Below are 26,988 nucleotides of genomic sequence, written 5' to 3' on the forward strand. Positions count from 1 at the left end.
GAGGTTCCTACTTTTGTAACTCCATTGAGAAATGAAGAAAACTGGAGATGGTGGGATTTCCATATTTTAGTAGCAGCTTTCTGAGGGCTTTCCTGGAGACAAGGTCCCTGCAGCCTACCTCATGGCGGTCTGGTCATGCAAACTCTTCAGGCCTCTTAGTTGCCTATTGGTGCCAAATCTTGCTCGTGGATCTCCTCATGGATCTGCAGGATGGATGAGGATTACTTGGTCTACAGCAGGAGCTCTTCCGAAACATCTGCTCATGGATCTGCAGGTTGAATGAGGATTACTTGGGCTACAGCAGGAGCTCTTCTGAAACATGGCAATAGTTGCCTATTGCTGCCAAATCTTGCTCATGGATCGGATCTGCAGGATGGATGAGGATTACGTGGTCTACAGCAGGAGCTCTTCCGAAACATCTGCTCATGGATCTGCAGGATGGATGAGGATTACGTGGTCTACAGCAGGAGCTCTTCCAAAACATCTGCTCATGGATCTGCAGGATGGATGAGGATTACTTGGTCTACAGCAGGAGCTCTTCGGAAACATCTGCTCATGGATCTGCAGGATGGATGAGGATTACTTGGGCTACAGCAAGAGCTCTTCAGAAACACAGCTGTTCATTTTGATGGTAGCCACGCCCCTGTTATGTGGGAGTTTTGATGGCTGGAAAGATGGGACTTCTGTGAGAAACATTTCCCGCACTCAAGACAGGAAAATGGCTTCTCGCCTGTGTGAGACCTCTGATGCCGATTGAGATCTGATTTGTTTGTATAACATTTCCCGCACTCAGGGCAGGAAAAAGGCTTCTCCCCCGTGTGAGACCTCTGATGACGATTGAGGTCTGATTTGTACGTATAACATTTCCCGCACTCAGCGCAGGAATACACCTTCTCACCAGTGTGATTTCTATGGTGTCTGTGAAGATAAGACTTCTCTGAAAAACATTTCCCGCACTCGGAACAGGAATACAATTTCTCCCCCGTGTGAGATCTCTGATGTATGACAAGTTCTGATTTCCGTGGATAACTTTTCCCGCACTCAAGGCAGGAATACGGCTTCTCACCCGTGTGAGACCTCAGGTGTGTAACAAGATGTGATTTCCATGGATAGCATTTCCCACACTCAGAACAGGAATACATCTTCTCACCTGTGTGTGATCTCTGGTGTACAAGAAGAGAGGACTTCTGAAAAAAACATTTCCCGCACTCGGGACAGGAATACGGCTTCCCACCTATGTGGGACTTTTGATGTCTGACAAGCGTTGATTTCAGGGGATAACACTGCCCACATTCAGGACAGGAATACGGCCTCTCCCCTGTGTGCGATCTTTCATGTACAATAAGTTGGGATTTCTGTGTATAACTTTTCCCACACTCAAGACAGGAAAACGGCTTCTCAGCCGTGTGCAATCTCTGATGTCTGGAAAGAGAGGTCTTCTCTGCAAAACATTTCCCGCACTCAGAGCACAAATACGGCTTTTCTCCCGTGTGCAGTCTCTGATGTCTGTAAAGATGGGAATTCTCGGAAAAACATTTCTCGCACTCAGGGCAAGAATATGGCTTCTCTCCTGTGTGATATCTTTGATGTTTAACAAGTTCTGATTTTCGTGCAAAACATTTCCCGCACTCCGGACAGGAATGAAGCTTCTCCCTTGTGAGAGATCTCTGATGTAGAGTAAGACTTAATTCAGAGCCAAACCTTTCTCCATATTCAGGGCAGGAAATCTTCTCATCTCCCTGAATTCCGGCACTGTCCCTCACAGGTTGCTCACCTGTACTGATCTCCATAGGAGTGTCCTCCTCTAGGAATGTCCTCCTCATTCCAGCCTCCTCCGTATATTGCTGATCATCCCTCACATACGTCTCTTCTACTTCACCCTCAACTTTTATGGTGATCACATCTTCGACCTGATGGTGGTGAGGGTTGGTGGGACCTTCCTGTGTGAAATCCTGGGAATACAGAGGACGGGGACATCTCTCTGGTGGGTTCCCATGACTGGATCCATCTACCTGATGATGGTGAGGGATGGTGTGACCTTCCTGTGTGGAATCCCGGGAATACAGAGGACGGGGACATCTCTCTGGTGTGTTCTCATGACTGGATCCATCTACCTGATGATGGTGAGGGATGGTGTGGTCTTCCTGTGTGGAATCCCGGGAATACAGAGGATGGGGACATCTCTCTGGTGGGTTCCCATGACTGGATCCATCTACCTGATGATGGTGAGGGATGATGTGACCTTCCTGTGTGGAATCCCAGGAATACAGAGGACGGGGACATCTCTCTGGTGGGTTCCCAGGACTGGATCCATCTACCTGATGATGGTGAGGGATGGTGTGACCTTCCTCTGTGGAATCCCGGGAATACAGAGGACGGGGACATCTCTCTGGTGGGTTCCCATGACTGGATCCATCTACCTGATGATGGTGAGGGATGGTGTGACCTTCCTGTGTGGAATCCCAGGAATACAGAGGACAGGGACATCTCTCTGGTGGGTTCCTGGTATTAGTTGGCTCCATCATAATGTGCTTGTAGAGATTCTTGTGTCCTTCAGAAAGCTTCTCCATCACTCCATACGCCTCCTCCTTCTCTATAAATTCTTCTTTAACAACAATATCAAAACTCCCGAGGCTTCCTCTCTGAATACATAAGAAGACATTAATTGTAACAAATATGTTTGTGTATAAATCATAACTACCAATAATTGTTCCTCACCTACCTGATGGTGAGGGATGGTGTGACCTTCCTGTGTGGAAGCCTGGGAATACAGAGGACATCTCTCTGGTGGGTTCCCATGACTGGATCCATCTGCCTGATGATGGTGAGGGATGGTGTGATCTTCCTGTGTGGAATCCCCGGAATCCAGAGGATGGGGACATCTCTCTGGTGAGTTCCTGGTATTAGGTGGCTCCATCATATCCTTGTGTCCTTCTGAAAACTCCTCCATCACTCCATATTCATCATCCTCCTCTTTATACTCTTCTTTGACAACAATATTATCATCTCCGAGGATTTCACTCTGAATATATAAAAAAAATTCATGGTAACAAACACTTGTGTAGAACTCAAAACTACCAGTGATTGTTCCTCATCTACCTGATGATGGTGAGGGATGGTGTGACCTTCCTGTGTGGAATCCCGGGAATACAGAGGACGGTAACATCTCTCTGGTGGGTTCCCATGACCGGATCCACCTACCTGATGATGGTGAGGGATGGTGTGACCTTCCTGTGTGGAATCCTGGGAATACAGAGGACGGGGACATCTCTCTGGTGGGTTCCCATGACCTGATCCATCTGTAGGAAACACACACACTGACTGAATCCATTGTTTCTATGTGTTTATCAGATGATGGGGGATCTAGGTGGAGCCTCCGTACTGCTCTCTCCTTTCCAATAAAGTCTCCTCTTACCCGGTGATGTGAGGGGCGGCTGATTGTCCATCATGACGTCCTTGTAGAGGTCCTTGTGTCCTTCTAAATACTCCCACTCCTCCATGGACCGGAATGGCCGGTATATATTGTCCTTTTTCCACCAATGATCTTTTTGCCTTATCAGTCCTACCTAAAAGTATTATAAAACCTTTATTAGGTGCGGGGGATGGGGGGTTCATGCAGATTTAGATTTGTATACATATATTTATCTATATTATACAAAATGTGGTTAGCAAAAAACAAAAAAAAAAAAATTTATATATATATATATATATATATATATATATATATATATATATATATATATATATATATATTCATCTGCTGGAGATAAAAGACATCACAGTGACTATGGAGGAAGAAGACGGACGTGACGGTGGAGGGAGAGGGCCGACGAGACGGTGGAGGGAAAGGGCCGACGAGACGGTGGAGGGAGAGGGCCGACGAGACGGTGGAGGGAGAGGGCCGACGAGACGGTGGAGGGAGAGGGCCGACGAGACGGTGGAGGGAGAGGGCCGACGAGACGGTGGAGGGAGAGGGCCGACGAGACGGTGAAGGGAGAGGGCCAACGAGACGGTGGAGTGAGAGGGCCGACGAGACGGTGGAGGGAGAGGGCCGACGAGACGGTGAAGGGAGAGGGCCAACGAGACGGTGGAGTGAGAGGGCCGACGAGACGGTGGAGGGAGAGGATGGGCGTGACGGTTGAGGTAGAGGATTGGCGTGATGGTGGAGGGAGAGAACGGACGCGACGGTGGAGGGAGAGGATTAGCGTGACGGTGGAGGTAGAGGATTGGCGTGACGGTGGAGGAGGAGTACGGACGTGACTGGGGGGGGGTTACTGGGTATAAATAGACAATAAGATCTTATTACCTCCTCTGCTGCCACTTCCACCAATGTCTCCTCTCTACTTCCTCCCAACTCACCTCTCACCCGAACTTCCTATTCATACCGGACATCACTTCTTGTTTGTACCTGACATCACTTCCTGTCATTCATAGAGACTTCCTGTCTGGGTAGAAGTGAGATCCCCACCTTGTGGAGCTCAGAGAAACTGCAGCCCCGAGAACCATCTGGTGACCCCGGCCTTGTGCTGAGTGTGTATGGACTGTATCTCTTTGTAGACCAACCTTTGTCAACCTTTTTCAACGCAGAGGAACCCTCAGAATAACTTTCTGGAACCTCTGCAAAAAATGATCTACAGCTCATGATACATCAGTCTGATGGTCGATGGGAAGAATGATCCTTCCACTTGTGATCATTGGGAAGAATTATCTCCTTACAGAAAGTTAAAAAGATCAATGGTGTCAGTGGGAATATGAGAGATCTGAGAGGCACAAATTGCTCCTTGTTCAAGGAACCCCTGGCCACCTCTAGAGGAACCCCGGTTGAGAAATCCTTTTATAGACATTCTAGGCACGAAGGTAAAAAAAACCTTCAGTGTGTTGCTCCCCCTACAGCCCCCCAATACTTACCTAAACCTGATCCAGTGGTGTGCATGGGAGCCTTGGCTCTCCCAGGTCCCCCTCTCCTCACTGGCTAAGAGACAGAAGTGGAAGGCATTGGCTCCCATTGCTGTCAATCACAGCCAGTGAGGAGATAGTGGGAGGGGTCGGGGCCAAGCCATAGCTATGTGTGTTTTATGGACACATAGAGTGGGGCTCGGTAACCAGAACCCCCATAACAAGCGGCTTGCAATTGAGAGCACTGGTAGTGGGGAGGAACCAGGAGCACAAGCGTAGGACCCAAAAAAAGGAGGATTGGAGTTGCTCTGTGCTAAACCATTACGGAGAAGAGAAGTAAGATAAATAAAACCGAACCTTTAATTTCACTTTAAAACTGTATGATACTGTATGTACATACTGTAGATAGGAAGGTGCAGGTTTCCCTCCAAAATGTAGGTGGCAACAGATGGAGTGGAGTCTGTTAGGAGAATTGTCCTCCTATGGATGCCACCAGGGTCTCAAAGAAGCCTGCTGTCTGACTGGACTCTTGAGACCTCAAGCGGCCATCTTTATGGGGAGAAACGATAAAAGGGGTTCTCTGCGTTAGCTGGGTGTGCCTTCGGTGAGGCAGTAAGACAGGAACCACTGGATATGGAAAGTACAGGAGCAGCAGTAGGGAGAAGTTCACGATGAGTAGGTCTTCGGTGCACAGTGGTTTACATCCAGTGAGGACGCAGTGTTTTATCCATCGTCGGGGAAGAATGCAACCCAAATTAGATTCCTTTTTATTGCAAGTGACCCTCAGTTGTGGAAAATGCCATCTTTTGGCCTCCTTGGTTAAAGGTATCTGCCAGTAGCCCTTGGTGAAGTCTAAGGCTGGTTCCAACCTCTCTACCAGCTGATCTTCTTGGGACATAAGATTGGCATTGAGCTTCGATACATCATTCACGATAAAAGGGGTGCTCCACGTTAGCTGGGTGTGCCCTCAGTGAGGCAATAAGACAGGAACCACTGGGTGGGGAAAGTATAGGAACAGCAGTAGGAAGAGGTTCCTGATGAGTAGGTTTCCCTTACAGGGTGTCTTCGGTACACAGTGGTGTACTTCCAGTGAGGATGCAGTGTTTTATCGACCGCCCTCTGAAAGGTATCTGGGACAGAATACAACCCAAATGGGATTCTTTTTCATTGGAAGTGACCCTCAGTTGTGGAAAATGCCATCTTTTGGCCTCCTTGGTTAAAGGTATCTGCCAGTAGCCCTTGGTGAAGTCTAAGGTGGTAATATACCAGGCTGGTTCCAACCTCTCTACCAGCTCATCTTCTTGGGACATCAAATATGCATCAAGCTTCGATACTTGAGTTTTATGAAGCCTTTGCAAAGCCATAGAGTCCCTATGGGCTTTGGTACCAACACAATGATGCTTGACCAATCACTGTGTGTCTCCTCAATGATATCACGTTCCAGCATTTCCGAACTTCCTCCGATACAGCTTTCCCGTGTGCCTTGGGAATACAATACATTTTTACGTGGACCTTAACATTCAGCTCTGTGACAATGTCATGTTCAATCACACCTTTAGGACCTAGCAGTCCTGAAAAGATCTAATTTTCCAGGTAAAATTATTTTACCTGGGTTGGAAAAGGTGATGGCGAAGGGGCCCGGGTCTGACCTGACCTCAACCAGGGCAGCGACCGTCTCCGTCTTTCTAGGGTTTAGCAAATTCACATTGTAGATCTGATAAGGATTCTGCTTCCTAGGTTGGTGTACTTTATAGCTTACCTTACCAACCTTCTCCACCTCTTCGAATGGCTCCTGCCACTTGACTAGGAACTTACTCTCTATGGCACAGCCACCTGGTCCCCAACCTGAAACTCTCTACGTTTGGTGGACCGGTTGTATACCATCCTTTACCAGAGGCATCACCTTAGTGATTCTCTCCCTCATTTGGGTGATATGCTCCATCACCATCTCAAGTTGAGCAGTTTCCCTTTCCCAGGTTTCTTAACCAAGTCAAGCAACCCATGAGGTCTCCAGCCATACACCAACTCAAGCTGGGAAAACTCGGTGGATGCTTGAGGTACCTTTCTGATAGAAAACATTAGTACAGGGAGTAAGCACTCCCAGTTAGACATGTGCACTTCATTTCGATTCATATTTTGGACGAAAATTTGATATCCGGAGATTCAGATGAATACGAATCTCCGAACGGACGTAGTAACGAATGTCAATGAATCCGATAAAAAGCCATGACGAAATTAACAAATGCATTTGTTTTGTTCAGATGACGTCACAGTAGTTCGGGCCCACGGGGGAAATGAATTCAATTTTCAAATTTGTTCGATAATTTGGATAACTAAGAGTCCGAATTTTGTTCCATTTGGTAATTTGGATGCACATGTTGCCAAATCGATGTTGTCAGCTCATGCCATATCTCTTGGTGGGTTGGACCAGCATCTGAAAATGTTGAATCCTTCTGATTCAAATCTGTCCAGTTCACAAATATATATAACAATCTTCAGGAAAAACTGCAAAATGTTTTGGATCCACCTGGACCAATGAATATATGAATGAATGCCAAAGACGCAACTGAAATGGTTCAACATAACGGATATAGGATGAAACGCAATTCTTCAATAAACGAATGCCACCAAACCGAAACGAAAAATTTCCAGGGTGCACGCGTCTAGTCCCAATCATTTCCATCTTTTCGTACAACCTTTTTGAGTATTGATTTAATGGTTTTGTTAACCCTCTTGAACAGCCCATCCATCATACAAAAAGTATGTCTATTTCGTCCCCGAAACGCGTCAACTAGCCGACCACACGGACAGTGGGACACCCCGCCATTGTTATGGCCATCTCTACCATTATAAGCTTTACATTTGTGCCATGTTTGTATGTTTTCATCCCTTTTTACCTTTAATAAACCTTGGATAATGCACTAGGGGTTTGCGTCTCCTATTTGCTCTTTTTATAGACAAAAAGTATGTATTTGTTTAATTCGGAACAGCTTGCACAAGTCTGCCATCGCCTTCAACATGAATGGAGTGACCTTGGACCATCAAGAGTTCTTTAGCTTAGCTAGCTTTTGAAAACATTTAGTAACTCCTGAACAATTGCTTTTAAGGAGGTCCTCTTCAAAGGACCACTTCTGGATACCTCATGGTCTGGTGTCCTCAGGCTGGATTGACCGAGGGCCCTACCAGATCCATCAGCTTAAAGAGTATCTCGATAATAGGCGGAGTCACTAAGGGGTTCTTGATGTACGACACTGGAACGCCTAGCTGACAACTGGGACAGGAAGCACAATAGCTTTTAACTTCAGAAGTAACTCACGGCCAGTAGAATTTGTCTGGTATCCATGCCTCTGTTTTTTTGGCCTCCAGGTGTCCTCCTAGTACATCAATTTGAGCCAAGTCAAGTACCATGCATCTAAAAACTGGGGGACCAATATTTAGTCGGCCATTTCACCCCAGACTTTGATGGCTTGATGTAGCAAATCATTAGTGACCACAAAGTGTGGAAACCCTCAGGCACTTGTGACACCCTTTAATCTGTAACTAGTGTGCCGGAACTTTCTCATGGTGGCAGCTTGCCTCCTCATGGCGGCGGTTGGCTTCCTTGAGGGCCTCATGATGGCAGAGTGGTTCTGTGGAGGCCTGCTGCTTGGTCTATAGAGTGGCCTCCTGCTGAACCGCGTTAGACTGTACCAGGGCTTTCACAACTTCCTCCACGCCTACTTTCATAGGGTGCAGGGCCTGTGCTACTCTGACCCACAACATACAAAACAGGAAATGGCCCTTTAAAGTGGAACTACCTGAGTGCCACAAACCAAAAAAACCCCCCACAATTTAATTCATTTTTAATATTCAAAGTAAAACTCGCCCATCCATGTCTCTGTGAGAAATCACTTTGAAAAACACCCACCTAGAATTTCTGGTTGTGGCCATCTTGAGTAAGGGCAGATGACTCATGCAGCATTTACGTCCTGGAATCCATGCCCTTAGCTCAGGCATACAGGCCAGGAGGATGTGCTTAGCTGAAAAAAACTCCTCCTCTCCTGAAGACTCCTGGGATGTATGACATTATTTGCCTAGGGATGGAAACCAGGAAGTAACTGAAGAAATGTAAAAAAAAAATGTAAAACAAGTAAATATTGTCACGAACCGTCCCTTTGTGATAACATTTTGCCCTTTCTGTTCTGGTTTTATCCCCTTTGTAAAGCTCTATATGTTAGCAGCTGGTATGTACACAGACATTCTACAAAGTTTGTTTAGGGAAATGTGACCTTGTAGTCTTTCACTTCTAAATGAGTTCATACTGTATTGTTGGGTTGTAGGGTTTTGTTGTGGGTGGGGAAAACCCGGTGCCAGGCTGTTTGGTGGGACTGAAGGGGGCGGGGATTACTGCCAGGATGTGCTGTATATACTGATCTGTGTTTAATAGTCATTCATTTTCACACTACACGAAGTTCTGACTCGTGGTTTGGGGAAGGATTGGTTTTTGAGCTATAATACCTGCCTTGGCAGAGCACTGGAAGACTTGCAGGATAAGGGGACCATTGGGTGAGACGCACTGCTCCGCACGAGGAAGCCCAGGTGGAACGGTTCCGCCCCAAATATGATATACCTTCCTATCCATTTAATAATGCTAGCAGCGCAAGGATTAAAAGTAGACATTTATTGAGAGAGGGAGGCTCCAGTTTGAGTATGTCTCTGCTTCAAATGGCTTTTACAGCTAGATTGCTCGCATCCTCCACCTGTTGTTATCTTTGAGATTTGGAACACTAACCAGCCTCTATTTTTGGAGTTCTACAAAATTGTTTCTTTAATCCATTGGCTGAGAAAGACGATCTTGTGGTTGGAGGCGGTGATGGTGCGGAGGAGGAATTACGGGTGGAATGATAGATTGCTTGACTCCTCCCAAGACTGGGATGTCTGTATTCGTGCTGATCCTCTTGTTTAGAGGGACACAAGCCATAGAAAAGATGGAGGGGGGTTCCTCTATGTTAGATGTGATGTGAAAGTGAGGAAGAAAGATGACCTTGAAGATGGTGATGGTGTGGAGGAGGGATTAAGGGACGAATGATAGATGGGTCTATGGACTGATGGACTTATCATTGGAGTATACTACAGACGTCCTGAGATCTATGAGAAGGGGGAGAGTCGGCTGTTCCAACAAGGACAAGCTGGGAACACCAAACTACTAAGACACAAGATGGAGACTAAAACCTACAGGATGGGCCGTACTTGTAGTGTTAGAGAAAGGAATAAAGGAGAAGAAAATAACATTTCTGAAAGCAGATTTTTAATTTTCATTTGTTTGACACTAAAAAATGTGTTTATATATTTGCATTTTGACCATGTAAATATAAAATTGTAAGTCCATGTCATGTAGTCTGATCTCCTGTTTTCTTTATCCACAAGCAATATCTAGCTCCTCTCTTACCATGATGTCCTCCATGGAAGTTTCTTCTGAAGATCAGACTACACTGCTAAAGGGACCCAACCAGCAGTGACCCCCCCCCCCTCCTTCTCTCTCACCATGATGTCCTCCATGGAAGCTTCTACTGAAGGTCAGGGGAGATCACACTACACTGCTAGAGGGACCCAACCAGCAGTGCCCCCCCCCCTCCTAGCAGAGGAAGCCAGGTACAACTTTGATCTGATCTCTGATCACCTTATAAAGTGTTTCTTCCATGATAAAGATCAGAGGAGTGCTCAGCCACATTTTTTCTGAGGTGTATATCAAGGTGTGCTTCTTCCCACTGTGAGATCTCTGATGTACGGCAACATATCATCCATAGAGAACACATTTCCCGCACTCAGGACACTAATACACCTCGAGGGTGGTGTAGGTTCTCTGATGTTTGGTAAGACAAGACTTCCATGAAAACATTTCCCGCACTCACTGGAATAAGACTTCTCCCCTGTGTGAGATTTTTCATGTAGAACAAGTTCTAATTTCTTTAGATAACATTTCCTGCACTCGGGGCAGGAAAATGCTTTTCCTGATGGTGGTAAATCTGACGTACAGCAAGATTGGGCTTTTGTGGGGAAAAGAAACATTTTCCACACTCGGGCCAGTTAGGAGGCTTCTCATCTGCGAGAAAGCTCATATGTACAGATGGAACTTCTATGAAACAAAACTTCCCGCACGGCAGGCCGGAAGATGACTCCTCCCCCCGTCTCTGATTTACAGGGTCTGGTTTCTGTTGAAAATGTGCCTGGCGCTTAGTACAATATTTTGTCTTCTAGCTCATGTGTCATCTCCGATGTCTAGAAAAACTGGGAATATCTGAGAAATGGCCTCCCCTCCGTGTGAAATTTTTGATGTTTAAGAAGGTTTGCTTTATGCATATAACTTTTCCCGCACTCTGAACAGACATACGGTTTCTCGCCATTGTGAGATCTCTGATGTCTAGAAAGACTAAACTTCCCTGAAAAACATTTCCCGCACTCAGGGCAGGAATACGGCTTCTCTCCCGTGTGAGAACGTTGATGTTTAACAAGGTCTGTTTTATGCATATAACATTTCCCGCACTCTGGACAGGCATGTGGCTTCTCGCCAGTGTGAGATCTCTGATGTCTGGAAAGACTGGACCTCTCTGAAAAGCATTTCCCGCACTCAGGGCAGGAATACAGCTTCTCCCCCGTGTGAGATCTTTGATGCTTAACAAGGTCTGATTTATTTGAACAACATTTCCCGCACTCAGGGCAAGAATACGGCTTCTCACCCGTGTGAGATCTCTGATGTATAACAAGTACCGACTTCTGTGTAAAACATTTCCCGCACTCGGGACAGGAATACGGCTTCTCGCCTGTGTGAGACTTCTGATGTGTGTAGAGATGGAACTTTTGTGAAAAACATTTCCCGCACTCAGAGCAGGAATATGGTTTCTCACCTGTGTGTAATCTGTGATGTCTGTAAAGATTGGATACCTGTGAAAAACATTTCCCGCACTCATTACAGGAATAAAGCTTTCCACCCGTGTGAGATCTACGCTGTACAGGGGGTCTTAAATCAGAGCGAAAACTTTCCGCACATTCAGGATAGGAATATTTTTTCTCCCCCTGAACCCCGGCCCCATCCCCCACAGTACGAGGGTGCTCAGAGTCAGAGGGATCCCATGGTCTCTCCACACTGGGAAGTCCACCATCCATAGTGGAGCTCATTGTCTTTTCTCCGGCACAATCTCCTGGGATGTCCTCATCTTCCATTTTACAACCTGGAGATAAAGTGAGACGATCCTTTGAGGGTTTCTCCATGGCGGGTCCTGGAAAAATAGAAAAACATCATCAATAGATAGGAGAGGGTTAGTTCACTTCCATCAAGATTCCATCTGGATCAGGGAGATAGGAGGGAGCAGATGTTCTCTGTGGATGTCCCAACCAGCTGGGACTCCTCCCCTCTTCAAAGGGCCCTTACTCCTCCTTCCAGATCACTTCTACATTTACACCGCCTTGTCAGAGGAGCAGGAACCAATGGGGGCTGGGAGGGGGGGCGGTAACAGAGCAGAGATAAGAGAAGAATATATTCTGGTCACCTGTGCTGATCTCTGTAGGAGTGTCCTCCTCTATGAATGTCCTCCTCATTCCAGCCTCCTCCGTATATTGCTGATCATCCCTCACATACGTCTCTTCTACTTCACCCTCAACTTTCATGTTCATCAGATCTTCACCCTAAACCAACAGAATGGCAGAAAATAACATCTGTAACATAGAAGGATTTATGATGTGAGATCACATAGAACATCTCATCTTGTAGAGTCCACACATCGTCTCCACATGTCAGAGGGTTCCATCACTTTATGTTCCCGACCCTCAACTCCACCTACCTGATGATGGTGAGGGATGGTGTGACCTTCCTGTGTGGAATCCTGGGAATACAGAGGACGGGAACATCTCTCTGGGGGGTTCCTGGTATTAGGTGGCTCCAACATGTCCTTGTGTCCTTCTACAAGCTCCTCCATCACTCCATACTCCTCATCCTCCTCTTTAAACTCTTCTTTAACAACCAAAGCATTATTCTCAAGATTTCCACTCTAAAATATAAAGTAAGACATTTATTGTAACAAACATGCTTGTGATTAAATTATAATTACCAATGATTGTTCCTTATCTACCTGATGATGGTGAGGGATGTTGTGACCTTCCTGTGTGGAATCCCAGGAATACAGAGGACGGGGACATCTCTCTGGTGGGTTCCCATTACTGGATCCATCTACCTGATGATGGTGAGGGATGGTGTGACCTTCCTGTGTGGAATCCCGGGAATACAGAGGACGGGGACATCTCTCTGGTGGGTTCCCATGACTGGATCCATCTGTAGGAAACACACACACTGACTGAATCCATCATTTCTATGTGTTTATCAGATGATGGGGGATCTAGGTGGATCCTCCGTACTGCTCTCTCCTTTCCTATAAAGTCTCCTCTTACCCGGTGATGTGAGGGGCGGCTGATTGTCCATCATGACGTCCTTGTAGAGGTCCTTGTGTCCTTCTAAATACTCCCATTCCTCCATGGAACAGAATGGCCAGTATATTTTCTTCAGGTGACCTTTTATGTGTGTATCATCATCTGCTGGAGATAAAACACGTCACACTGACTATGAAGGAAGAGGATGGCCATGACTATGGAGGAAGAGAACAGACATGACGATGAACGAAGAGGACGGACATGATGGTGGAGGAAGATGACGGTCGTGACGGTGGAGGAAGAAGATGGATGTGACGGTGGAGGAAGAGGATGGACATGACGGGGGGGGGGTTACTGGGTGTAAATATAAAATAAGATCTTATTACCTCCTCTACTGCCACTTCCACCAATATCTCCTCTCTACTTCCATCCAACTCACCGCTCACCTGGAACTTCTTATTTATAGCTGACGTCACTTCCTGTCTTCCATAGAGACTTCCCATCTCTATAGTAGAAGTGAAATTCCCACCTTGTGGAGCTCAGAGGAACTGCAGCCCCGAGAACCGTCTGGTACTGTGACCCCGGTCTTGTGCTGGGTGTGTATGGACTGTATGTCCTCATAGAGGGGTCACCTCCACTCCCACCAAGGGGGACAGAAATATATGACCACTTGGGTTGAGTGGAGGGATTTTAGCATCTTTGGTTTTGCAGCAAAATTGATTATGGGTTGGTCATAATCGCTATTTAGAAGAAATTTCCTTGCAAAAAGCTATCTACCTTGATGAAAACCTTCCCATGTGGCCCTGTGATGTCCTCTATCATCCAAAGAAGGCTCAGAAAGTGGTGGAATGGATGACGTTGACCCCCTTCCTCACTATCCTCATCAGATGTACCCAACAGCAAGAAGTCCACCTCCGCTGCAGCAGAGTAGCCAGGTAGACCAAGGTGTGGCCCCCATACCTCCAGTACAGATGGGATGGGAAATCTCCTCTCCACTTTAACCCACCTCTGGCACATGGTTACAAAGAACCCCAGCAGAAAGGAAAGGTTTAAAATGGCTCCTTACCTCCAGGATAAGATGGTGGAAGATTAGCCATGTAAATGTTGGTGGGTACAGCAGAGAATCACTGTCCAAGTTGCAGGACAAGTATATTGAGATGCTGAGAGCCCCACGATAAGGGCACCAATTCTAGCTCTGGTTGCCCCCATAGACCTGACATCCTGCATACAGTGAGGATGGGAAAGATTACTAATTGCTGCAACTACAGTATTTAAGCAGCTCTGATGGCAGAGCTTCAGATGTGGTGTAGCAGAAGAGACAGCAGCAATGGGGGTGGAAGACCACCCATCAGCCTCAATAAAATGGCACCACCTGAAAAGGCAGACAACAGCACTGGATAGCAGGAAGAATGCAACTAGTTTTGGAAGGTCTTGCTCATGCCCACCCAAAACAGCCAGGGTGGTCCCATGCACCATGTTGGCCTTTTTATCCAGACAAAGTAGGCATCTGTGTCATTTTGGATAGAAAGGTAACACCAATCCTAAGGTGCCAAAACGCCAAATACCATCCAGTGGAAAGAAATCTTACTACAGGTAGTTGATGCTATGGACACCAGAGAGAGCAGGATTTCTCAACTAGGGTTCCTCCAGAGGTTGCTAGGGGTTCTTTGAGCAATGAGCAACATCTGCCTTTCAAATATGTTCCTACTATCACCATTGATCTTTTTTTGTGATCTGTAAGGGGGTTATTCTTCCCCATGACCACAAGTGTAAGGAGCATTCTTCAGCCAGGGTTCCATGGAAGCCTAGGGTTCCCCCAAAGGATGCTAGGGGTTCCTTCAGAAATGAGCAATTTGTGCTTCTCAGATTAGTTCCTCCTGACCCCTTTGAACTTTTTATCTATCTGTAATGTGGATAAATCTTCCTAATGACCACAAGTGTAAGGGGCATTTTTTCTCAGTTAGGGTTCCATGGTTCCTAAGGTTCCTCCAGAGGTTGCTAGGGGTTCCTTGAGCAATTTCTACCTCTCAGAAAAGTTCCCACTGACCCCATTGATCTTTTTGGCAATCTGTAAGGGGGTAATTCTTCTCAATGACCACAAGTGTAAGGAACATTGTTCCTTAGCCAGGGTTCCACGGAACCCTTGGATACCTCCAGGGGATGCTAGGGTTTCCTTCAGAAATGAGCAATTTGTGCCTCTCAGATAAGTTCCTCGTGACCCCTTTGAACTTTTTATCTATCTGTAATGTGGATAAATCTTCCTAATGACAAGTGTAAGGGACATTTTTCTTCAGTTAGGGTTCCATGGTTCCTAAGGTTCCTCCAGAGGTTACTAGGGGTTCCTTGAGCAATGAGTAATATCTACCTCTCAGAAAAGTTCCCACTGACCCCATTGATCTTTTTTGAAAATCTGTAAGGGGTAATTCTTCTCAATGACCACAAGTGTAAGGAACATTCTTCCTCAGCCAGGGTTCCACAGGACCCTTGGGTCCCTTCAGAGGTTGTTAGGGATTCCTTCAGAAATGAGCAATTTGTGCCTCTCAGAAAAGTTCCTCCTGACCCCTTTGAACCTTTTATCTATCTGTAATGTGGATATATCTTCCTAATGACCACAAGTGTAAGGGGTATTTTTCCTCAGCTAGGGTTCTACAGTTCCTAAGGTTCCTCCAGAGGTTGCTAGGGGTTCCTTCAGCAATGAGCGATTTCTGCCTCTCAGAAAAGTTCCCACTAACGCCATTGATCTTTTTGGCAAATTCTTCTCAATGACCACCAGTGTAAGGAGCATTCCTCCCGCTAACCATCAAACTAATGTTGTAGATATAGTAATTCCCTGAGTCCAGAAAGTTACTTCAAGGGTTCCTCTGTGTTGAAAAGGTAGAGAAAGGCTTAGACAGAGACTGGTGGACTACATACACACAAAAAAACCCCACAAAGCACAATAAGCTACCTGCAATCAAATAAAAATATAATGTCTAAACAGATGTACATTTTAATAACGAAATTATATAATACAAAACATCAAGAATGTAAGAGGATATAAACAGGAACATCCAACAAGAGTCTGCATAGTCCATACAAAGATCGCTGGAATGTAGTTCAGAGCAGCATCTTCAATATCTGTGCTGCTGGTAACTACATAATAGGCTAGACTGGCACAGCATCAGAGCTCTCAGAGCTTGGGTGTGGGATGGTTGGTGCTTGGGATGTGGTTGATGTAGTGATGGCCCAGTACCGCTGCTGCATGGCAGTTTGGGGAAGAGGATCAGAGGTCTCTAAAAGTGTACGAGAGGAACCTGGGAGATGTGTAAACCCCAAATGGGACTTTTCCAGGCTTGAGTACCTGCGACAACATTGCCCCAAGACCAACATCGGATGCATCCAATAACGTCCCAAAGGGATGAGGAGCAAAAACCCGAACTGGGCAGAGGATCAGAGGTCTCTAAAAGTGTACGAGAGGAGCCTGGGAGATGTGTAAACCCTAAATGGGACTTTTTCAGGCTTGAGTACCTGCCAGGCTTGAGTACCTGCGACAACACTGCCCCACATTTCAGTAGGTTGATGTTTTACTTACCAGGTAGGTGGCAGAAATTTCTGTTGAAGCTGCAATTTAGCCAGGAAAGCGAAAGCTGCCTAAAATGTCTACATACTCTTGTGGCCTGCCACAGGGCAACCCTAAAGCCAGGGGAACTACCATGTTCAAAACATGTGCCAAGCAAGATACTTGTGTGCAAAATTTCACAGCCGAAGAGCAGCCAGCAGGTTGGCGCCATTGTCCCACACAACCTGGCCTGGCACAAGCTGGCCTGTCCGCGAAAAGCCTTCAGAGTCCATGGTCTAGTGTGCCTCCTGTCTCCAAGGCAGATTATCAAGGCAGCATTGTGCCTGGGTCATTGCATAGGGGTGCTTCTGGGGACTGGTGGTTCTGAGGAGTCATCGCCTGAGGCCATTAAGAAGGAAGGGGTGGTGACCACGCTGTCCACATCACTAAGGCACAGGACATCGGGCAACACCACCAGCTCCACTTTTGTGCTTCATCCTTCTCAGTTGCTATCTTCTTTGCCCAATGTGTCATAAAGGTGATATTCCGTTCTTGTTCATGCTTGCTGCATCCAGTGTCTGCGGCCATGTGATTCCCAACACCGAAAGTGTGATCCAATGAGCCTATTGTGGTAGAAGTCTGGTTTGGCCTTTTGGGCCACAAATGGTGTCTGGGTATCTTCCAGCACCGGCCAAAAGCTAGCAGAAAAGGACAGATTGAACCCGCTGGAATGGGAGCTGCTGTAGGCATTACGCAAGGCATGGGGGTGATTGGGGGACATTGTTTTCCGTATGCTCCAGAAACTACAGAACAAAGACCTGTCTGGTCAAGGATTCTGCTGTAGATGGAAGGGAGGGGTTAGGAGGCTAATGGCAAAGATTAAGTCAATACTTGGCCTGTGCTGACACTCTTCTTTGCTTGAAGCTTCTCAATTCACTTGCCAAACTTGTTTTACTTTTGCTGGAGGGTGCACATGTTACGGAGGGCCGTAGATCACCAGCAAGCCACTTTATTCGTTTTTCCAAACAGGCAAACATAAATGTTTTTTTCAGCAAAATAAAGTCAATAGGCCATAATCCTGGTATAATGAAGACCACACAAAATGACTCACCCCCAGTATCTGGATCCCACACCAGGGTTAAGGATTCCCATCTTTTTCAGAGTAAAAAACAAACCACAGGAGCTCTGCAAACCAGAGGTTCAGTCTTCAAATAGTCCACACAATCTTGCGGCTGAGAACCATTCCGCCTTTCTTCACCGACACATTCTGATTCCTTGCTGCTGCTCTCCTGAAGGTGGCGTAACATTTGCAGGGCCAAAAGTCCCTCCTAAAAGGGACCACAACCCAAACAGTGCAGAAATACTGTAGATCACCAGCAAGCCACTTTATTCTTTATTAGTCTTCCCAAACAGGCAAACACAAATGGGTTTTTTTTTCATCAAGATAAAGTCAATAGTCCATAATCCTGGTATAATGAAGACAACACAAAATGACTCACCACCAGTATCTGGATCCCACACCAGGGTTAAGGGTTCCCATCTGTTTCAGAGTACAAAACAAACCACAGGAGCTGTGCAAACCAGAGGCTCAGTCTTCAAATAGGTCACACAATCTTGCAGCTGTGAACCTATCACATACCTGGTGATGGAGGCCAATGGAGAGAGGGCTTCCCTTGCGGCTAAGTTCCGGACTCCCCTGAGAGTGGGACAGCGGGGGTCAGGCCCAAAGCTGCACAGGTCGCCTGTAGGAGTGCTGGTTGGTGCTCCACTCAGAAGCACAGCTGGTGCATGGAGATAGGTCTGCAGACAGGAGGCGCCTGTGTGTGGTATGCAAGCCCTTCCGGGATTTGGATGTTTACTGAGTAGTCGGTTCAAGCCAAGGTCAGGTACCGGGTGGAAATCAGAGCAGACGTAGTCAGATGGGAAAGCCGAGGTCATTCACAGAGAAGTGAGAGGGAGAGAGAGAGAGAGAGTATCCGTAAGTCAAGCCGAGGTCAGATCAGGGGTAAATCAGAGTAGACAGGTCCAGGAGCAAGCAGAGTCAGTGACAGGAAATCACAAGTCAGAATCTCAGGGAACAGGGCACAGGGAGCTACAAATCATCCAGCAACCAGAGGAAGTGACGAGCCTCCTTATAAAGGCCATCTGGCACCAAACTGAGGCTGATGTGTCCTTCTGCAGCCATGTAGAGTATTCTACATGGCTGCAGAAGAGTAGATCTTCCATAACTCCTGCCGTGGACAGGACCCTGACAGAACCATTCCGCATTACTTCACCGACACATGCCGATTCCTTGCTACTGCTCTCCTGAAGGTGGTTTAACCTTTTCAGGGCCAAAAGTCCTTCCTGAAGGGACCACAACCCAAACAGTGCTGAAATATACTTGCCAGCCAAGACACATCCCTGGTGTCCTATACAGGGGTAATGTGATTAACAGACAGGGCGGTGCTGAGGGTTAGACATAAGAGGGTTTAGGGTTGAAGGCTCTTTTCTAACATCTCTCCAAGCCTCTGGATTCCAGGACCTACAGTCAGGTCCATAAATATTGGGACATCGACACAATTCTAACATTTTTGGCTCTATACACCACCACAATGGATTTGAAATGAAATGAACAAGATGCGCTTTAACTGCAGACTGTCAGCTTTAATTTGAGTGTATTTACATAAAAATCAGGTGAACGGTGTAGGAATTGCAACAGTTTGCATATGTGCCTCCCACTTATTAAGGGACCAAAAGTAATGGGACAGAATATTAATCATAAATCAAACTTTCACTTTTTAATACTTGGTTGCAAATCCTTTGCAGTCAATTACAGCCTGAAGTCTGGAACGCATAGACATCACCAGACGCTGGGTTTCATCCCTGCTTTTGCAGTATGCTTTGGGTCATTGTCCATCTGCACTGTGAAGCGTTCAATGAGTTCTGAAGCATTTGGCTGAATATGAGCAGATAATATTGCCCGAAACACTTAAGAATTCATCCTGCTGCTTTTGTCAGCAGTCACATCATCAATAAATACAAGAGAACCAGTTCCATTGGCAGCCATACATGCCCACGCCATGACACTACCACCACCATGCTTCACTGATGAGGTGGTATGCTTAGGATCATGAGCAGTTCCTTTCCTTCTCCATACTCTTCTCTTCCCATCACTCTGGTACAAGTTGATCTTGGTCTCATCTGTCCATAGGATGTTGTTCCAGAACTGTGAAGGCTTTTTTAGATGTCGTTTGGCAAACTCTAATCTGGCCTTCCTGTTTTTGAGGCTCACCAATGGTTTCCATCTTGTGGTGAACCCTCTGTATTCACTCTGGTGAAGTCTTCTCTTGATTGTTGACTTTGACACACATACACCTACCTCCTGGAGAGTGTTCTTGATCTGGCCAACTGTTGTGAAGGGTGTTTTTCTTCACCAGGGAAAGAATTCTTCATAAATCCACCACAGTTGTTTTCCGTGGTCTTTCGGGTCTTTTGGTGTTGCTGAGCTCACCGGTGCGTTCGTTCTTTTTAAAAATGTTCCAAACAGTTGTTTTGGCCATGCCTAATGTTTTTGCTATCTCTCTGATGGGTTTGTTTTGTTTTTTCAGCCTAATGATAGCTTGCTTCACTGATAGTGACAGCTCTTTGGATCTCATCTTGAGAGTTGACAGCAACAGATTCCAAATGCAAATAGCACACTTGAAATTAACTCTGGACCATTTATCTGCCCATTGTAATTGGGATAATGAGGGAATAACACACCTGGCCATGGAACAGCTGAGAAGCCAATTGTCCCATTACTTTTGGTCCCTTAATAAGTGGGAGGCACATATGCAAACTGTTGTAATTCCTACACCGTTCACCTGATTTGGATGTAAATACCCTCAAATTAAAGCTGACAGTCTGCAGTTAAAGCACATCTTGTTCGTTTCATTTCAAATCCATTGTGGTGGTGTATAGAGCCAAAAATGTTAGAATTGTGTCGATGTCCCAATATTTATGGACCTGACTGTATATCAAGACTTAACAATCCTGGGAAAACTGCAAATCGGTTTTCCTTCTTTAACGTATCACCTCGGGACCTCTCACCCTGAACAGGTAAGAATCCCTACATTTTCAAAATATGCTTCTTGTGCCGTCGCCTTTAGAGGGATCGCATCCTAAACCATGGTGACACAAATCTAGCATCCAGCACCCGCCTTTGGCATTCTGTATAGAGTATACTACAGACGTCCTGAGATCTATGAGAAGGGAGAGAGTCGGCTGTTCCAACAAGGTGATGGTGCAGAGGAGGAATTACGGGAGGAATGATAGATGGGTCTATGGACTGATGGACTTATCACTGGAGTATACTACAGACATCCTGAGGTCTATGAGAAGGGGGAGAGTCGGCTGTTCCAACAAGGACAAGCTGGGAACACCAAACTACTAAGACACAAGATGAAGACTAAAACCTACAGGATGGGCCGTACTTGTAGTGCTAAAAAATGGAGGAGGAGAAAAGAGGAGAAAGAGAATGGAGGAGTAGAGAAAAGAAGACAAGACTGACCTTGTGGTGATGGTGCGGAGGAGGAATTACGGGAGGAATGATAGATGGGTCTATGGACTGATGGACTTATCATTGGAGTATACTACAGACGTCCTGATGTCTTTTATGAAACTCTCAGGTATCTTTCCAACTATAGAAGTTATACGAACCGGCTTGTAGCTACTTGGTAAAGAGTTTCATCCCTTTTTGAATATAGGCACCACATTGGCCTTGTGTAGGGGTACTGAGCCAGTAATGAAAGAGTCTGTAAATATTAGAAACAATGAGTTTGAAAAAACAGAACTCAGCTCTTTGAGGACACATATATGTGAAGATACACACACAACGTCCGGTCAGACACACACCCACACTGTTAGGTCAGAGGAAAATCCTTAAAATCAGGACAGAGACACACAAAGTCGAAGCAGAGTCATCTAGTAACCGAGCGAGCAATCTGCCGAGCAGAATGGGAGCTGTTGATGGTTTCAGTGATGAGAATGGAGTTGGTGTTCCAGAAACACGACTTGGCTCCTCCCAACACTGGGCTGTTTGTATTCATGCCGATCCTCTTGTTTAGACATAGAAAAGATGGAGGGGGGTTTCTCTATGTTAGATGTGATGTGAAAGCGAGGAAGAAAGATGACCTTGTGGTTGGAGGTGGTGATGGTGTGGAGGGGGAATTACAGGAGGAAAGATAGATGGGTCTATGGACTGATGGACTTATCATTGGAGTATACTACAGACGTCCTGAGATCTATGAGAAGGGGGAGAGTCGGCTGTTCCAACAAGGTGATGGTGCGGAGGAGGAATTACAGGAGGAATGATAGATGGGTCTATGGACTGATGGACTTATCATTGGAGTATACTACAGACATCCTGAGGTCTATGAGAAGGGGGAGAGTCGGCTGTTCCAACAAGGTGATGGTGCGGAGGAGGAATTACGGGAGGAATGATAGATGGCTCTATGGACTGATGGACTTATCATTGGAGTATACTACAGACGTCCTGAGATCTATGAGAAGGGGGAGAGTCGGCTGTTCCAACAAGGACAAGCTGGGAACACCAAACTACTAAGACACAAGATGGAGACTAAAACCTACAGGATGGGCCGTACTTGTAGTGTTAGAGAAAAGAATAAAGGAGAAGAACATTTTATCACACAAATCTGAAGGAAGACTTTTATCAATCAACTTACAAATTATATCAGGAGTTTAAAAATATACAATTTAGCTTAATTTGTTTTTTTACTTAACTATATATATTACCATATTTGCATTTTTATCAGGTATATATCAAATATTTACTTCATATTTTCCACTTTCATCCAGCAGGTGGCACTCTCCAAGCAAATGAAGCTGCCTGGGCAGGTGGATAACCATTGCATTGAAATTATCAGTCCGGTCGTGTAGTCTGATCTCCCCTTCTCTTCATCCACAAGCAATATCTAGCTTCTCCCTCACCATGATGTCCTCTATGGAAGCTTCTGCTGAAGGTCAGGGGAGATCAGACTACACTGCTAGAGGGACCCAACCAGCAGTGACCCCCCCCCCCTTCTCTCTCAGCATGATGTCCTCCTATGAAGCTTCTGCTGAAGGTCAGGGGAGAGCAGACTACACTGCAAGAGGGACACAACCAGCAGTGACCCCCCCCTCCTTCTCTCTCACCATGATGTCCTCCATGGAAGCTTCTGCTGAAGGTCAGGGGAGAGCAGACTACACTGCAAGAGGGACACAACCAGCAGTGACCCCCCCCTCCTTCTCTCTCACCATGATGTCCTCCATTGAAGCTTCTGCTGAAGGTCAGGGGAGATCAGACTACACGGCTAGAGGGACCCAACCAGCAGTAACACCCCCTCCTAGCAGAGGAAGCCAGACACGACTTTGAAGTCTTTAGTGATCTCTGATCTCCTTATAAAGTGTTTCTTCCATGATAAAGATCAGAGGAGCGCTCAGCCACATGTTTTCTGAGGTGTATATCAAGGTGTGCTTCTTCCCAGTGTGAGATCTCTGATGTACGGCAACATATCATCCATATAGAAGACATTTCCCACACTCAGGACACTAATACACCTCGAGGGTTGTGTGGGATCTCTGATGTCTGGTAAGATCAGACTTCTGTGTAAAACATTTCCCACACTCAGGACAGAAATACAGCTTTCTCCTGTATTTCCTACTGTATTTCCTGCACCCTACGTCCCCTCCACTCGCCGATCCACCAGACCCACTGATGCCCCCTCGGACGCCAGCATACTGCACCCACAGATTGCAGCCAGCCAGCTGCTGGACTCTACTCCCACTCTCCCCCTACAGAAGGACTCTAGTGGACTCCTCCACGGTGATATAGACTCTCCACATCACCTCGCCCTGACCCGTATCCCTTCACCTCCCCTGACCCGAACAGCACTGCACTCACCCCAGCATGCCACCTGCACTTCTCCTCCTCGTTTTCCTCTCCTCCATCCCAAAAATCGCCTCCCTCTACCCGCCCACCCCCCCAAAACGGCTCTACATTGCCCCTTCACTTCTGCCCTCTCCCCACTACGGCACTCACCACCTCCTCCTGGTACTCCACTCCTCGGTCGACCCACGTGCCACCACTACCAGACCCACACGCTCCTACACCTCCCATTCCCATGCCACCCTCCTCACCCTTCTCCTTCTCCTATCCGCTGGGGACATCTCCCCGAACCCTGGCCCCTCACCACCTCTCCCCCCCTCCAGGGACCCCCCTGCTCCCGCCAGCCGCCGCAACCCCCTCAACCTCATACCTGTGCACCTCCTCCCCACATCCATCCCCCCTCTCTCGGTTGCACTTCTGAACGCCCGCTCGGTTTGCAACAAACTAACTGCCATCCATGACCTCTTCATCTCCCGCTCCCTCAACCTCCTAGCCATCACCGAAACCTGGGTACAGGCCACCGACTCTACCTCCCCTGCGGCACTCTCTCATGGAGGTCTCATCTGGTCCCATTCACCAAGACTGAGCGGTCACAAAGGTGGTGGTGTCGGCCTGCTCCTATCACCGCTGAGCACCTTCCAGGTCCTCCCTAACCCCCCCTCCCTAACCTTCTCCTCCTTCGAGGCTCACTGCATCCGGCTCTTCTCACCCACCCCCTTAAGGATCGCAGTGATCTACAGGCCCCCCGGATCCATAGCCCGCTTCCTGGATGACTTCGCCGCCTGGCTTCCCTTCTTCCTCTCCTCTGAGCTACCGACCATCATCCTCGGGGACTTCAACATCCCCATCAACGACAACACCCCAGCTACCTCTCGACTCCTCCACTTAACCACCTCCTTCGCGCTCACACAACACACTCAATCCTCCACCCACATCAATGGGAACACCCTGGACCTCGTCTTCTCCCACCTCTGTACCCTTAACCACTTCACTAACACCCCCTTCCCTCTCTCCGACCACCACCTCCTCACGTTCTCCATCTCCCCTTCCCCTAACTCCCCCCCCCCAGTGCGCCAAACCATCACCAGCCGCAACCTCCGCAACCTGCACCCGGCCCCCCTCCACTCGGCTGCCGACCGCTTGCACGACAGCATCCTTCCACTGTCATGTCCTGACCTAGCCACCACCGCGTACAACGAGTCACTATCAGCCACCCTAGACTCTCTGGCACCCCTAACCACACGCAACATCAAACCCAGACCGCTCCAACCATGGCAGAACGACCACACTAAATGCCTCAAACGTCGCAGTCGTGCGCTGGAGAGACTATGGCGCAAAACCAGGTCCCCTCATGCATTCTCCCTCTACAAATCTGCCTTCCTCACCTACACCTCCTCCCTCCACGCCGCCAAGCAGGCCTACTTCGTTGACCTGATCAACACCCTCTCTAACTGCCCTCGCCGACTCTTCTCCACCTTCAACTCCCTGCTCTCTCCCCCCCCTCCTCCACTCAGTACCTCACTTACCGCCCACGAGATTGCCACTCATCTCCATAGCAAGATTGACGCAATCCGCAAGGACATAGTCAACTTGCAGTCTACCTCCCCATCTAGCCTCTCCCCTTCCATCACCCTCTCATCTCTCCCCTCCTCTGACCTTGCAACGGCACTGCCCCCCACCACACCCAAGGCCCTGCCTACCGTAACCCCCCCATCACTGCACTCCTTCAGCCCTACTACCACTGAGGAAGTCACCAGAGTCTTCTCAGAAGCCCGCCTCACTACCTGCCCCCTGGACCCTATCCCCTCTCAACTCCTCCGGTCACCCCCCTCTTCCCTCATCCGCTCCCTTACCCACATCTTCAATCTCTCCCTCGCTACTGGCGTCTTCCCCTCCCCCCTAAAACATGCGCACATCACCCCCATACTCAAAAAGCCCTCCCTGGACTCCACTGACCTCAACAACCTCAGACCAATTTCCCTACTGCCACTCACGTCCAAGCTCCTTGAGCGCTTGGTCTACGATCGCCTAAGCGCCCACCTAACTGACAACAACCTCCTTGACCCACTACAGTCCGGCTTCCGTCCCCTACACTCCACCGAAACTGCCCTCCTCAAAATCACCAACGATCTACTAACCGCCAAAGCCAAAGGCGACTACTCTGTCCTCCTTCTCCTAGACCTCTCTGCGGCCTTTGACACAGTCGACCACCCCCTCCTCCTTAATAAACTACTCTCCCTTGGCATCAGAGACACCGCTCTCTCCTGGTTCTCCTCCTACCTATCCCAACGCTCCTTCAGCGTTTGCTACAACGGCGCCACCTCCTCTTCCCTCCCCCTCTCTGTTGGGGTCCCCCAGGGCTCTGTCCTTGGACCCCTTCTCTTCTCCATCTACACCTCCTCCCTTGGCAAACTCATACACTCCCACGGCTTCAACTACCACCTCTATGCTGATGATACTCAAATCTACCTATCCACCCCTCACCTCACCCCCACATTCTCCGCCCGCATCACTCACCTCCTAAACGACATCTCTGACTGGATGTCGCTCCATTTCCTCAAACTCAACCTCTCCAAAACCGAGCTTCTCGTCTTTCCCCCTTCCCGTGCCCCCCCCCCCATCCTTTCCATCACTACCAACAACACCACCATCAATCCCGCCCCGCAAGCCAAGGTCCTTGGCGTCATTCTGGACTCAAACCTTTCCTTTCAACCTCATATCAAATCTCTCACAAACTCATGCAGGCTCCACCTCCGGAACATCTCCAAGATACGCTCCTTCCTTACCCCAGACACCACTAAACTACTCGTACACTCCCTGATTATCTCACGCCTTGACTACTGCAACTCCCTCCTCACCGGCCTACCCCAGTGCAAACTCACCCCGCTTCAGACCATCCTGAACTCAGCTGCCAGACTCATCCACCTCACCACCCGCTCCACCTCTGCCACCCCCCTCTGCCTCTCCCTCCACTGGCTCCCCATTGCCCAACGCATTAAATTCAAACTGCTCACTCTGACCTATAAAGCCATTCACAACACTGCCCCTAACTACCTCACCGACCTGATTCCCAGATACCACCCTACCCGTACCCTTCGCTCTTCACAGGACCTCCTTCTATCTTGCTCCCTGGTCTCCTCCTCCCACGCACGACTGCAAGACTTCTCCAGGTCCTCCCCCATCCTCTGGAACTCACTACCCCAACCCATCAGACTGTCACCTTCCCTCCTCACCTTCAGGCGCTCCC

At 47.7% G+C, this 26,988-nt stretch overlaps 2 protein-coding genes across 2 annotated transcripts in view; both read right to left on the minus strand.

The window, feature by feature from the left end:
• LOC149465105 (uncharacterized) overlaps positions 1-18,961 on the minus strand; it is a 21,036-nt gene extending 2,075 nt beyond the window's left edge. The window contains exons 1-7 of the mRNA XM_089673801.1: positions 13,683-18,961; positions 13,318-13,461; positions 13,002-13,201; positions 12,714-12,920; positions 12,388-12,558; positions 11,193-12,147; positions 1-1,654 (exon numbers count right to left, since the gene is read on the minus strand). The exon at positions 1-1,654 is cut by the window's left edge and continues 2,075 nt beyond it. Coding sequence (XP_089529927.1) covers positions 621-1,654; positions 11,193-12,147; positions 12,388-12,558; positions 12,714-12,920; positions 13,002-13,201; positions 13,318-13,402 — 2,652 coding nt within the window. The 5' untranslated portion in view covers positions 13,403-13,461; positions 13,683-18,961 and the 3' untranslated portion in view covers positions 1-620. The remainder of the gene's footprint in view (positions 1,655-11,192; positions 12,148-12,387; positions 12,559-12,713; positions 12,921-13,001; positions 13,202-13,317; positions 13,462-13,682) is intronic.
• Positions 1,685-3,588, minus strand: LOC149465106 (uncharacterized). Its single transcript, XM_089673780.1, has 5 exons — positions 3,416-3,588; positions 3,202-3,299; positions 2,723-3,022; positions 1,864-2,642; positions 1,685-1,739 (listed from the first exon to the last, which is right to left on the minus strand). The coding sequence occupies exons 1-5, from the start codon at positions 3,498-3,500 to the stop codon at positions 1,685-1,687; spliced, it is 1,317 nt and encodes a 438-aa protein (XP_089529906.1). The 5' UTR covers positions 3,501-3,588.
• Positions 18,962-26,988: the final 8,027 nt, after the last annotated feature.

Source organism: Staurois parvus, unplaced genomic scaffold (assembly GCF_062004578.1).
Source record: "Staurois parvus isolate SC_StPar_1 unplaced genomic scaffold, SC_StPar_1.0 ptg000144l, whole genome shotgun sequence".
In the NCBI taxonomy this organism is placed as follows: domain Eukaryota; kingdom Metazoa; phylum Chordata; class Amphibia; order Anura; family Ranidae; genus Staurois; species Staurois parvus.

Coding starts and splice junctions, on each gene's coding strand:
- LOC149465106 (XM_089673780.1), bottom strand. CDS start 3,500: ATGGAGGAGTGGGAGTATTTAGAAGGACACAAGGACCTCTACAAGGAC. Junction 3,300..3,415: donor GCCGCCCCTCACATCACCGG/GTAAGAGGAGAC, acceptor TGTTTCCTACAG/ATGGATCAGGTCATGGGAAC. Junction 1,740..1,863: donor GAGGGTGAAGTAGAAGAGAC/GTATGTGAGGGA, acceptor GCCGGAATTCAG/GGAGATGAGAAGATTTCCTG.